The sequence below is a fragment of the Lolium rigidum genome, chromosome 7 (assembly GCF_022539505.1).
Source record: "Lolium rigidum isolate FL_2022 chromosome 7, APGP_CSIRO_Lrig_0.1, whole genome shotgun sequence".
Lineage (NCBI taxonomy): Eukaryota > Viridiplantae > Streptophyta > Magnoliopsida > Poales > Poaceae > Lolium > Lolium rigidum.
In genome coordinates this window covers 73233348-73246151 of record NC_061514.1, presented here as the reverse complement: position 1 = coordinate 73246151, position 12804 = coordinate 73233348, and the positions used below count along the sequence as shown (strand labels likewise).

The following is a 12804-nucleotide window of genomic DNA, read 5'->3' as shown; positions in this document are numbered from 1 at the left end:
CCACTCTCAAAACAATGCCTTCAACATGAGCATTGTCAGACACAATCAATTAAGATCAGACCTTGAATTTTCACCCTGAAAGATAGAACTCTACGAGTAATAGCTAAGGTTGTATTGTTGCAGCGTAAAGAAAATATTTGTTTTTAATCTTGAAGAAAAATAATTGGTCACACAAGTTTCAACATGATGCATCATCCATAGGCAAACAGAATGGAGTATACTGCTACTTGATGCACACGTTGGAAGACTCATTTATACATCTCACCAATTTCCCTACCACGCCATGCTCAATCATCCAAAACCAATCAAAGAAGCACCGCAACGCGATAACGAAACGTGACAGAAACGACATTGCACGCCCGTACGATTCCCTGGCAAAAGAGAAACTATGGTGAGAAGAAATACCGTATTCAGTGGCCACGCTCCCAAAGATGAAAGATGCACTTGGGCCGTGGTTGTACAATCAATCATAGCCGAGCTGCAGTACCGCATTGATGGAAAAAAAATACTACAGTAGTAATTGCGGTGAACTGCCCTAGTACCCGCATTGAATCCTCGTGCCTAGCATGGGCGCGAGCATCGAAATAAATGGGAACGAAGACGGTCTCTAGCGAATAGCGAAGGAGCCTTCCCTTCCTTGTGCGCCACTGCCACCACCTACCAGCGGCGACCTGCTCACACACACTGTGGAGTGGAGCACCGCAGCCGAGCAGAGAGTTAAGGATCGAAGAAAGCATGGGCACAATGGCGGCCAGCGTCGAGGAGATTGGTGCGGCGGCGGCGCCGCAGGCCCTGGAGCTGCACGCGCTGCAGCACCTGGGCGAGCTGAGGTCGACCTTCGAGAGCGGCAGGACCCGGCCCCTGGCGTGGCGGCAGTCCCAGCTGCGCGGCCTCCTCCGGCTCCTGGCCGAGAAGGAGGAGGAGGCGTTCCGGGCGCTCCACGACGACCTCGGCAAGCACCGCGCCGAGGCCTACAGAGACGAGGTTCTTTTCCGTTTCTTGATTTGCACCGTCGCCGTCGACGTGCAGACGTCCATTTCGTTCTCACTAATCTGTATTCTGTGGTGGGTGGCTTTGGGGGTTTAGGTCGGTGTGCTCATCAAGTCCTGCAACGCCGCGCTGCGGGAGGTCGGGAAATGGGTGGCGCCGGAGAAGGCAAGCTTGATTCATTTTTTTTCCTCACTCCGATTCGCTCTGCATACTGCTCGCTCACATCCGAGATGCTGCCATGGTGATGGAGCGCAGGTTTGGGCGCCGCTGGTGGCCTTCCCGGCGAACGCGCAGGTGGTGCCGGAGCCGCTCGGGGTCGTCCTCATCTTCTCCTGCTGGAACTTCCCCTTGGGTAAGCATTTCGCTGTCAATCTCTCCACCTTTGCTACGTCTATTCTATTTTAGATGAAAATTTTGCCACGTCTATTCTGCTCCCATTTCTTTTCTTTTACGAAGCTAGTTCGTCGTTTCACTTCTTGCAAGCTGTAGCACCGATAATCGTCTACTCCCATTGAGTGAAACTGCGAAAATAATGGTGCAGCACCATCGATCACTCATTGCTACTCTGAATTCACCCACTACTGAATTTCACTCACTGGTACCGCGTTTCGCATTTTCTTCCATTGGTCCACTGAATTTTCACCAATACATCGGAACATGACGTATGCCACTAGCTAGGCTATGTAACTACATGCATAAAACAAACAAGGCCCGCGCTCAGCTACAGATACAAAGGTAAACGACCCTACCACGCTACTTTGCCTAGTCCAGTACCGCTTCAATAGGGATGACCCATCAGAATGGTCGATTTTTCTTTACCTGAATAACATATATTTGGCTGAAGGATAAAACTCTTCTCAGCGGCCGAACAATCAACCAGTCAGCTCTGTTGGCCATGAGTAATGGGCTAGGATTAGTAGTTGACAATTCCTTAAACAGCTCGCAAATAGTGTCAGAGCTGTGATGCGCAACACTTTCTCTCTACTTCCATGGCTTTGTACTCGACCACCAGGACCAAGAAGGTGAAGACATTACGTGGCAACCTTCCACTGGCCCCAATTCGACCCAATCTCTGTGCCACGTGCCTTAGTTCGACTGAGTGATCAGTAAGGGGTGAAAATGGAACGGATAATTTCCAACCGAGCGACCAACCAGAGGCTTACGGAGGGTAGAGACATTCACGGATATGGCTAGTAGTTAACGGATACAGAAACGGATATGGTTTTACTAATATCCATCCGTATCCGAACATATACTGTATTTTATGGTTATATCCAACCAATATCCGGCAACTAATACATCAAATCTTTGGTCCACTAATATATAAAATTTTAGCCCATCCCACGATTGGCGACTTTTGTCTATATATATACCCTAACATTGGAACCATGGTGATTGGAACCCTACCCTCCTTCAATTCCCCCTACACCATACCCCTCCTTGTAGCACCGAACCCCTAGCTCGTAGCATCTATTTCCTATTTGTAGAAAAAAATTACAAGATAATTTTACTGAACTAGTCGTACCTACTAGTATTATTTTCAAAGATAGATCTGACAAGATGTTTATCCAGAACCAAACGATATCCGCTCCATATTCAGATTGTATTCATAACCGATAGGCTCTGATTTCGTATTCGTATCCGCACACCATTCGCGCTGATTCCGAATCCGAAGAAAATATGAATATAAATATAGTTTCACTACTATTCAACCTATCTGCTCCGTTTTCACCCCTACTGAGCAGCACATTTTCAATGCTAGTTCAGCGCGCACATGACGCCACAGTGCTTGCAATTTCACCGCTGTTGCAAAACAGCAAATTCCCATGGATCCCATCTCAAAGACCAGAGTCAGCGACATAGTAATAAGCTTCTGCGGCGTGCCCCAGGTCCCAGGAGGTCCACTGCATTTGGAACGCGCCAAGCTGCCGTAACCTTATCCTGTAGCACTACCTGCTTGTCTCGAATTACACTGTCGCAGCTGTGTTGGCCAAGAGAAAGAACGCATTAACGGGCAGTGGTACCGCCACAGCATCTACCTAGTGTCAAGAACTCAGGATCGTGCTCTCACGGCATGGTTAAAAACAGGCCAGTATAAAAGTTAACGTGCTTGGCTTGTAAGTCACTTGCATGCCTGCTTTGTGTACGTACCACGCAGGCTTGTCTTTGGAGCCGCTGATCGGGGCCATAGCCGCCGGGAACGCGGTGGTTCTGAAGCCGTCGGAGCTGGCGCCGGCCACCGCCAAGTTCCTGGAGGACAACATCGGCGAGTACATGGACGCCACGGCCGTGAAGGTCGTCCAGGGCGGCCCCGCGGTCGGGGAGCAGCTCATGGAGAACAGATGGGACAAGGTCCTCTTCACCGGTAAAAGTTTAACTGACCACCAGCATTGCTCAATAATTCCGCAAACCAGCAAGCAACTGATCTGCTAGCATCGAAAAATGTCAGGGTGCCCTCGCGTGGCGCGCATGGTGATGGCGGCGGCGTCCAAACACCTGACGCCGGTGGCGCTGGAGCTGGGCGGCAAGTGCCCCTGCATCTTCGACTCCGCTTCCGTCGGCACGGGCCGGAACCTGCAGACGTCGGTGAACCGCGTCATCTTCGCCAAGTGGTCGTCCTGCGCCGGCCAGGCCTGCGTCGCCATCGACTACATCCTCGTCGAGGAGCGGTTCGCACCCACCCTGGTACGCTTCTGTTTTGGTTGGTTCATAATTCTGATGATCAGACCATGTGAGTTGAGCATCGCGTGCTGCATCTAACCACATTCTACGTGTGTGTTCCTTTCTCTTTGCTGCTGAAGATTAAGATGCTCAAGTCGACGTTGAAGAGGTTCATGGCCGACTCCGACCAAATGGCCCGGATAGTCAACGCGCGGCACTTCCAGCGGCTGAGCGGCCTCCTCAAGGACCCGTCGGTGGCGGCATCCGTCCTGCACGGCGGCAAATTAGACGCCAAGAACCTGTAAAATGAATTCTGAACCCAGCCGTCATTGGTTTCCTCGTCTCGTTCCATCCAAGTTGTCACTGACATTATTCTCGCCACAAACTTCAGGTGCATCGAGCCCACGATACTGCTGAACCCTCCGCTGGACTCGGCGATCATGACCGAGGAGATCTTCGGCCCTCTGCTACCCATCATCACGGTAACTCAACACTGAACCGGCAAATCCGAACACCCCCAAGCAAGCAAGCAAGCAAGCAAAGCAGCAGAATGTGATCGTCTCGCCTCTCTGTTTCCACACAGGTGAAGAAGATCGAGGACAGCATCCCGTTCGTAAGGGCGCGGCCGAAGCCGCTGGCGGTGTACGCCTTCACCAACAGCGCGCCGCTGAAACGCCTGATCGTCGAGGAGACGTCGTCGGGCAGCGTCACCTTCAACGACGCCGTCGTTCAAGTAGGCACATGGCGAACAGTTAGTTTCTTCGCCATTTGTGTGGTAGCAACAGCTGAACAAATTCCTTTGCGTTTTGCAGTACGGGATCGACACGCTGCCGTTCGGCGGCGTCGGGCAGAGCGGATTCGGGCAGTACCACGGCAAGTACTCCTTCGAGATGTTCAGCCACAAGAAGGCGGTCCTGAAGCGAGGCTTCCTCGTGGAGGCCATGCTCAGGTACCCGCCCTGGGACGAGCAGAAGATCGCCATGATGCGCCACCTCTACCGCTACAACTACATCCGGTTCATCTTCACCTTCCTCGGCCTATCCAGGACATGAATAGCGGAACTGGCTATATCCAGCCTGACACAATGGGTCTGTCCAAAAGAAATTAGTATTTGGTAAATGATTGAACAGATAATCGAATAAAACATACCACGTTGGTAGTCCCCAAAGAATACGTACCAGGTCTGCGGTCGATGCTTGCTAGCGTAACAACGATATAGGATGTTGTAATTGCTCTCCAAGGGCTTCTCTGCGTGTTTGCTTGAGAAACCATCCCAACTGCAACTCAGGTGCCTTGCAGAGTGTTTAGCGGCGAGTTGAGTAAAATCAAGTATTGGTAAAATCAAATAAACTCAACGCCGTCTCACCCAATTGAACGATAAATGGGCTCAAGGCTGTGGCTTGTCGGCGTAATGGGATGCAGGGATCACACGATTACGCCACGGCGCGCGGGCTCGAGCCCATGGCGTCTCGGATGCAACCACGATAATCAATCCAGGTATGATCCGTGGTAAAAACGGCCTAACTATACTAAGATTTACCCTTTGACGTAGACGCTCCAGTAGAGGACAAGCACTCCTAGACATAAGGAAGTCTGGACGAACATGACAAACTGGGCAAGATGCTGCCCTCGGCCTCCTCCCGGTAACGTCCCCTAGAGATGGCTAAGGACAAGGAAGCGAAGCGATCAAGCCAAGACGTGGCCCGGACCGTTCCGGGAAGGGCTCAGGAGCCTCCTCTTATTGGTCAGGCGAGGCCAGGGAGTAGGGGACAACTAGGCTTGATTGGACAAGTCAAGATTCGCGTGGGGAACAGGCGTGGCGCCTGCACCCCTGCGCGCCATCATGGCGCAGACCGACAGAGGCCTGCACCACGGATAGGAGTGACAACTCGCTGCCCGAGCTCTCACGCCATCATCACGGACGTAAGCGCACCGCACGTGGCCGTCTATTGGCCACACGCACCACCTATCTGTCTGTCACCCGCGTAGCTACTCCCGATTGAGCCTGGGAACGCTCTTGGGCGGTGCTCGGATCAGCGTTGAGACCGTTTTCAGAGGTATATATTCCAAGGATAAACATAGCACAAAAAATGAAGACACAACAACACATGATAGACGAGAACACAAGATACAACCCAGCGAGAGCGAGAGAGCGAGAGAGAGAGAGAGAGAGAGAGAGAGAGAGAGAGAGAGAGAGAGAGAGAGAGAGAGAGAGAGAGAGAGAGAGAGAGAGAGAGAGCGAGAGCGAGAGCGAGAGAGAGAGAGAGTGAGAGAGTGAGAGGGAGAGAGAGAGGGAGGGAGAGAGGGAGGGAGAGAGGGAGGGAGGGAGAGAGAGAGAGAGAGAGGGAGGGAGAGGGAGGGAGAGAGAGAGGGAGAGGGAGGGAGAGAGAGATGGCACGAACTTATCTTGGTTGCGGCCGGGGCTAACCTGAAGATCATGGTCAATTGGTTCCCCATGGCTCTCAAGGGCACGAACTTATCTTGGTTGATACACTTGCCTAAGGAATCGATCGGGTCATGGGGCGAGCTATGCGTTCGCTTCGTCAGCGTGTTCCAAGGGGGTTTCAAACACCCTAGGATGCTCATCCAACTGCACCCTGTCGACTAGAAGGAAGGCGAGCGGTTGCGCAACTTTATGTTGTGTTTCTCGCAGATCGCCCACACCATTCCAGAAGCTGACGATGCTGCTATCATTGGCGCGTTCATCATGAACATGCGTGGCAAGAAGATGAGGGAAGAACTCAACATCGCCCCATCAGAAACACCCACGAGCTTTGGGTCATGGCCGACCTATGCTCTCCAGTAGAGGAAGGACGCCTGGCACCCGAGGATGTGGCACGCGAGGTGGCTACCGGGGTCAGCCCTGGTGCCTCTCACACGAAGAAGGGAGGATCGTGCAAGCGTGGGCCTCCGCAAGTCCTGACCGCCAAGCCTAGCCCTCCAGTCGGGGTCACCTAGAAGAATCATGCCACTGCTTGTGACGGTAAAGCACACGTCCGTTGGGAACCCCAAGAGGAAGGTGTGATGCGTACAACAGCAAATTTTCCCTCAGTAAGAAACCAAGGTTATCGAACCACTAGGAGATGAAGGCCACGTGAAGGTTGTTGGTGAAGGAGTGTAGTGCGGCGCAACACCAGGGATTCCGGCGCCAACGTGGAACCTGCACAACACAATCAAAGTACTTTGCCCCAACTTAACGAGTGAGGTTGTCAATCTCACCGGATTGCTCGTAAACAAAGGATTAAATGTATGGTGTGGAGAATGATGTTTGTTTGCAAAGAACAACAGAGAACGAGTGATTGCGATAGGTTGTATTTCAGATGTAAAAGAATGGACCGGGGTCCACAGTTCACTAGTGGTGTCTCTCCAATAAGATAAATAACATGTTGGGTGAACAAATTACAGTTGGGCAATGGACAAATAGAGAGGGCATAACAATGCACATACATATCATGATGACTACTATGAGTTTTACTTAGGTCATTACGACAAAGAACATAAACCGCTATCCAGCATGCATCTATGCCTAAAAAGTCCACCTTCGGGTTAGCATCCGCACCCCTTCCAGTATTAAGTTGCAAACAACAGACAATTGCATTTAGTACTGTGCGTAATGTAAACAATACAAATATCCTTAGAAAAAGCATTGATGTTTTATCCCTAGTGGCAACGAGCACATCCATAACCTTAGAACTTTCACGTCATCGTCCCGGATTCAATGGAGGCATGAACCCACTATCGAGCATAAATACTCCCTCTTGGAGTCACAAGTATCAACTTGGCCGAGCCTCTACTAGCAACGGAGAGCATGCAAGATCATAAACAACACATATATGATAGATCGATAATCAACTTGACATAGTATTCCATATTCATCGGATCCCAACAAACACAACATGTAGCATTACAAATAGATGATCTTGATCATGATAGGCAGCTCACAAGATCTAAACATGATAGCACAAGAGGAGAAGACAACCATCTAGCTACTGCTATGGACCCATAGTCTAAGGATGAACTACTCACGCATCAGTCCGGAGGCGGGCATGGTGATGTAGAGCCCTCCGGTGATGATTCCCCTCTCCGGCAGGGTGCCAGAGGCGATCTTCAGAACCTCCCGAGATGAGGTTGACGGCGGTGGCGTATCTAGAACTTTTCTCGTATCGTGGCTCTCGGTACAGAGTTTTCGCGACGGAAGGATTATATAGGCGAAGGGGCAGAGTCGGGGGACGCTCGAGGGGACCACCCCATAAGGCGGCGTGGACATGCTCTGGTGTGGCCGCCTCGTCGCCCCTCTTCTTCTCCTCTTCGGACTTCTGGAAGGATCCGTGAAAAGTAAGACCATGGGCTTTTGTTTCGTCCAATTCCGAGAATATTTCCTGTGTAGGATTTCTGAAACCAAAAATAGCAGAAAACAAGAACTGGCGCTTCGGCATCTTGTTAATAGGTTAGTGTCGGAAAATATATCAAAATGATGTAAAGTGTATATAAAACATGTGAGTATTGTCATAAAACTAGCATGGAACATAAGAAATTATAGATATGTTTGAGACGTATCAAGCATCCCCAAGCTTAGTTCCTACTCGCCCTCGAGTAGGTAAACAATAACAAGGATAATTTCCGAGGTCACATGCTACTATCATAATCTTGTAAAGCATATGAGATGAATGAAGTGATTCAAAGCAATGATAAAGATGATGATTAAACAACTGAATCATATAGCAAAGACTTTTCATGAATAGTACTTTCAAGACAAGCATCAATAAATCTTGCATAAGATTTAACTCATAAAGCAATAGATTCTTAATAAAAGGTTTTGAAGCAACACAAAGAAAGATTTAAGTTTCAGCAGTTGCTTTCAACTTTCAACATGTATATCTCATGGATAATTGTCAATACAAAGTAATATGATGAATGCAAATAAGCAACTACGTAAGAATCAATGCACACAGTTGACACAAGTGTTTGCTTCTAAGATATAAAGAAGTAGGTAAACTAACTCAACATAAAGTAAAAGAAAGGCCCTTCGCAGAGGGAAGCAGGGATTACTCATGTGCTAGAGCTTTTTATTTTGAAAACATGGAAACAATTTTGTCAACGGTAGTAATAATTCATATGTGTTATGCATAATACCTCCTATAAGTTGCAAGCCTCATGCATCGAATACTAATAGTGCTCGCACCTTGTCCTATTTAGCTTGGACTTCCATGGATTATCATTGCATTACATATGTTTCAACCAAGTGTCACAAAGGGGTACCTCTATGCCACACTGTACAAAGGTCCAAGGAGATAAATCGCATTTGATTTCTCGATTTTGATAGATCTCAACTTGAGGACATCCATACCGGGACAACATAGAAAACGAGATAATGGACTCCTCTTTAATGCTTTAAGCATTCAACAACAGATAATATTCTCATAAAAGATTGAGGATTAATGTCCAAGCTGAAACTTCCACCATGATACATGCCTTTGGTTGGCGGCCCAATGTTCTTCTCTAACAATATGCATACTCAAACCATTTAACTCATGGCAAATCTCCCTTACTTCAGACAAGACGAACATGCATAGCAACTCACATGATATTCAACAAAGGTGTAACAGGTTAATGGCGTCCCCAGAAACATGGTTACCGCTCAACAAGCAACTTATAAGAAATAAGATACATAAGCGACATATTCTTTACCACAATAGTTTTTAGGCTACTTTCCCATGAGCTATGTAATGCAAAGACAAGGAATGAAATTTTTTAAGGTAGCACGCAAGCAATTTACTTTGGAATGGCAGAAAAATACCACATAATAGGTAGTTATGGTGGACACAAATGGCATAAGTTTTGGCTCAAGGTTTTGGATTCACGAGAAGCATTCCCTCTCAGTACAAGGCTTTGGCTAGCAAGGTTGTTTGAAGCAAACACAAGTATGATCCGGTACAGCAAAACTTACATAAGAACATATTGCAAGCATTATAAGACTCTACACTGTCTTCCTTGTTGCTCAAACACTTTTACCAGAAAATATCTAGACTTTAGAGAGACCAATCATGCAAACCAAATTTCAACAAGCTCTATGGTAGTTCTCCACTAATAGGTTTAAACCACATGATGCAAGAGCTTAAACATGATCTACTTGAGAGCTCAAAACAATTGCCAAGTATCAAATTATTCAAGATAATATACCAATTACCACATGAAGCATTTTCTGTTTCCAACCAAATAGCAATAAACGAAACGACTTTCAACTTCGCCACGAACATTAAAAGTAAAACTAAGAACACCAGTGTTCAATATGAAAAAGCGGAGCGTGTCTTTCTCCCACACAAGGAATGCTAGGATACGATTTTATTCAAACATAAACAAAAAATAAAAACACACAGACACTCCAAGTAAAGCACATAAGATGTGACGGAATAAAAATATAGTTTCACTAGAGGTGACCTGATAAGTTGTTGATGAAGAAGGGGATGCCTTGGGCATCCCCAAGCTTAGATACTTGAGTCTTCTTGAAATATGCAGGGATGATCCACGGGGGCATCCCCAAGCTTAGACTTTTCACTCTTCTTGATCATATTATATCATCCTCCTCTCTTGATCCTTGAAAACTTCCTTCACACCAGACTCAAAACAATCTCATTAGAGGGTTAGTGCATAATCAAAAATTCACATGTTCAGAGAGGACACAATCATTCCCAACACTTCTGGACATTACCCAAGGCTACTGAAAGTTAATGGAGCAATGAAATCCACTCAACACAGTAAAAGAGGCAATGTGAAATAAAAGGCAGAATCTGTCAAAACAAAACAGTTCATAAAGACGAATTTTTTCGAGACAATTAACATGCTCAGATGAAGAAGCTCAAATTTAATGAAAGTTGCGTATATATCTGAGGATTACTCATGAATTTTTGCAGAATTTTTAGAGTCTCCTACAGAGAGATCTACTCAAATTCGTGACAGCTAAAAATCTGTTTCTGCGCAGAAATCCAAATCTAGTATCAACTTTACTATCAAAGACTTTACTTGGCACAACAATGCAATAAAGTAAAGATACAAAGGTATTGCTACAGTAGTAACAAGCACCTTGACTCAAATATAAAAAAAAAATTGCAAAAATAAAATAATGGGTTGTCTCCCATAAGCGCTTTTCTTTAACGCCTTTTAGCTAGGCGCAGAAAGTTTAAATCAAGTAACATCAAGAGAAGAAGCATCAACATCATAACTTGTTATAATAATAGAATCAAAAGGCAACTTTCTTCTCTTTCTAGGGAAGTGTTCCATACCTTTCTTAAGAGGGAATTGATATTTAATATTTCCTTCTTTCATATCAATAATAGCACCAACAGTTCGAAGAAACGGTCTTCCCAAAATAATAGGACAAGATGCATTGCATTCAAAATCCAAGACAACAAAATCAACGGGGACAAGGTTATTGTTAACCGTAATGTGAACATTATCAATCCTCCCCAAAGGTTTCTTTATAGAATTATCAGCAAGATTAACATCCAAATAGCAATATTTCAATGGTGGCAAGTCAAGCATATCATAGAGTTTCTTAGGCATAACAGAAATACTTGCACCAAGATACATAAAGCATTACAATCAAAATCATCGACCTTCATTTTAATGATGGGCTCCCAACCATCTTCTAACTTCCTAGGAATAGAAGCTTCAAGTTTTAATTCCTCTTCTCTAGCTTTAATGAGAGCATTTGTAATATGTTTTGTAAAGGCCAAATTTATAGCACTAGCATTAGGACTTCTAGCAAGTTTTTGCAAGAACTTAATTACTTCAGAGATATGAAAATTATCAAAATCAAAACCATTATGATCTAAAGCAATGGGATCATTGTCCCCAATACTCTGAAAAATTTCAGCACTTTTATCACAAACAGTTTCAGCAGTTTCAGGCAATTTTGCATGCTTTGTATTAGAAGTAGAAATATTGCCAACACCAATTATTTTACCATTGACAGTAGGAGGTTTAGCAACATGTGAAGCCTTAACATTAATAGTGGTGGTTATAGTCCAAACTTTAGCTACATTATTTTCTTTAGCAAGTTTTTTCTTCTCTTTCCCACCTAGCATGCAATTCAGCCATCATTCTAATATTGTCATTAATTCAAACTTGTATAGCGTTTGCTGTAGTAAGAATTTTGTTATCATTACCCTCAGGTTTAGCAGCCATTTTATTAATTAAATAAGCTTGTGACTCAGACATGTATGAGATTCGGTTTTCAGCATTTGAAAGCTTAGTTTGAAAACCAGAAATTTCCATATTCAAATTTTCAAGTTGATTCCCTATATTTTTCAACAAGGCAGATTGTTTATTCATAGTTTTAGTAAACAATTGATTTTGCTCATATTGTGATTGCATAAAGCTCTTAGTAGCTCTTTCAATTTCTAGCATCTTTTCCTCACTAGGCAAAACAGATCTACCATAAGAATTACCATAAGAATTACCACTATTAGAAGGATATGGCATATAGTTGTTGTTACCAAAATTATTCCTATAAGCATTGTTGTTGAAATTATTACTTTTAATGAAGTTCACATCAACATGCTCTTCTTGAGCAACCAATGAAGCTAAAGGAACATTATTAGGATCAACATTAGATCTACCATTAACAAGCATAGACATAATAACATCAATCTTATCACTCAAGGAGGAGGTTTCTTCAACAGAATTTACCTTCTTACCTTGAGGAGTCCTTTCAGTGTGCCATTCAGAGTAGTTGAACATCATATCATCAAGAAGCTTTGTTGCAGCACCCAAAGTGATGGACATAAAAGTACCTCCAGCCACTACAAGAAAAGTTCTGATAGACAACGTCTCAAAATCGTCCGCTAAGGGGTATTTTTCGTCGCCTGCTAAGGGGTATTTTTTCGCCGCTATGGCCTAACTCGGCGATATGGGTTCGTTGTGAAATCGCGTCGTGCAAAGTCTCACGATGACGCCGTCCGTCATTAGCGCCCGCGCGAAAATTCCATCGCTGCGCAAAGTGTTTTGGAGTTCGCGATCACCACGCCATAAATCGACACGCGGGTGTACGCCGTTAATCGCGAAGCACCGTTAACCGGGCTTAAACCCTGTAGATGGTAGCCCACATCGCAGGCCTGGGCCACGTTTAGCGGGTCGCCCATTAAGTTTGCGGGT

General features: G+C 45.7%; 1 protein-coding gene across 1 annotated transcript; it reads left to right on the top strand.

Annotated features, from left to right (window-relative positions):
* Positions 1-631: 631 nt before the first annotated feature.
* LOC124676847 (aldehyde dehydrogenase family 3 member F1-like) lies at positions 632-4917 on the top strand. Its single transcript, XM_047212872.1, has 9 exons — positions 632-984; positions 1087-1155; positions 1246-1342; positions 3149-3355; positions 3440-3675; positions 3792-3952; positions 4043-4133; positions 4235-4384; positions 4464-4917. The coding sequence occupies exons 1-9, from the start codon at positions 736-738 to the stop codon at positions 4701-4703; spliced, it is 1500 nt and encodes a 499-aa protein (XP_047068828.1). The 5' UTR covers positions 632-735; the 3' UTR covers positions 4704-4917.
* The last annotated feature ends 7887 nt before the right edge of the window (positions 4918-12804 follow it).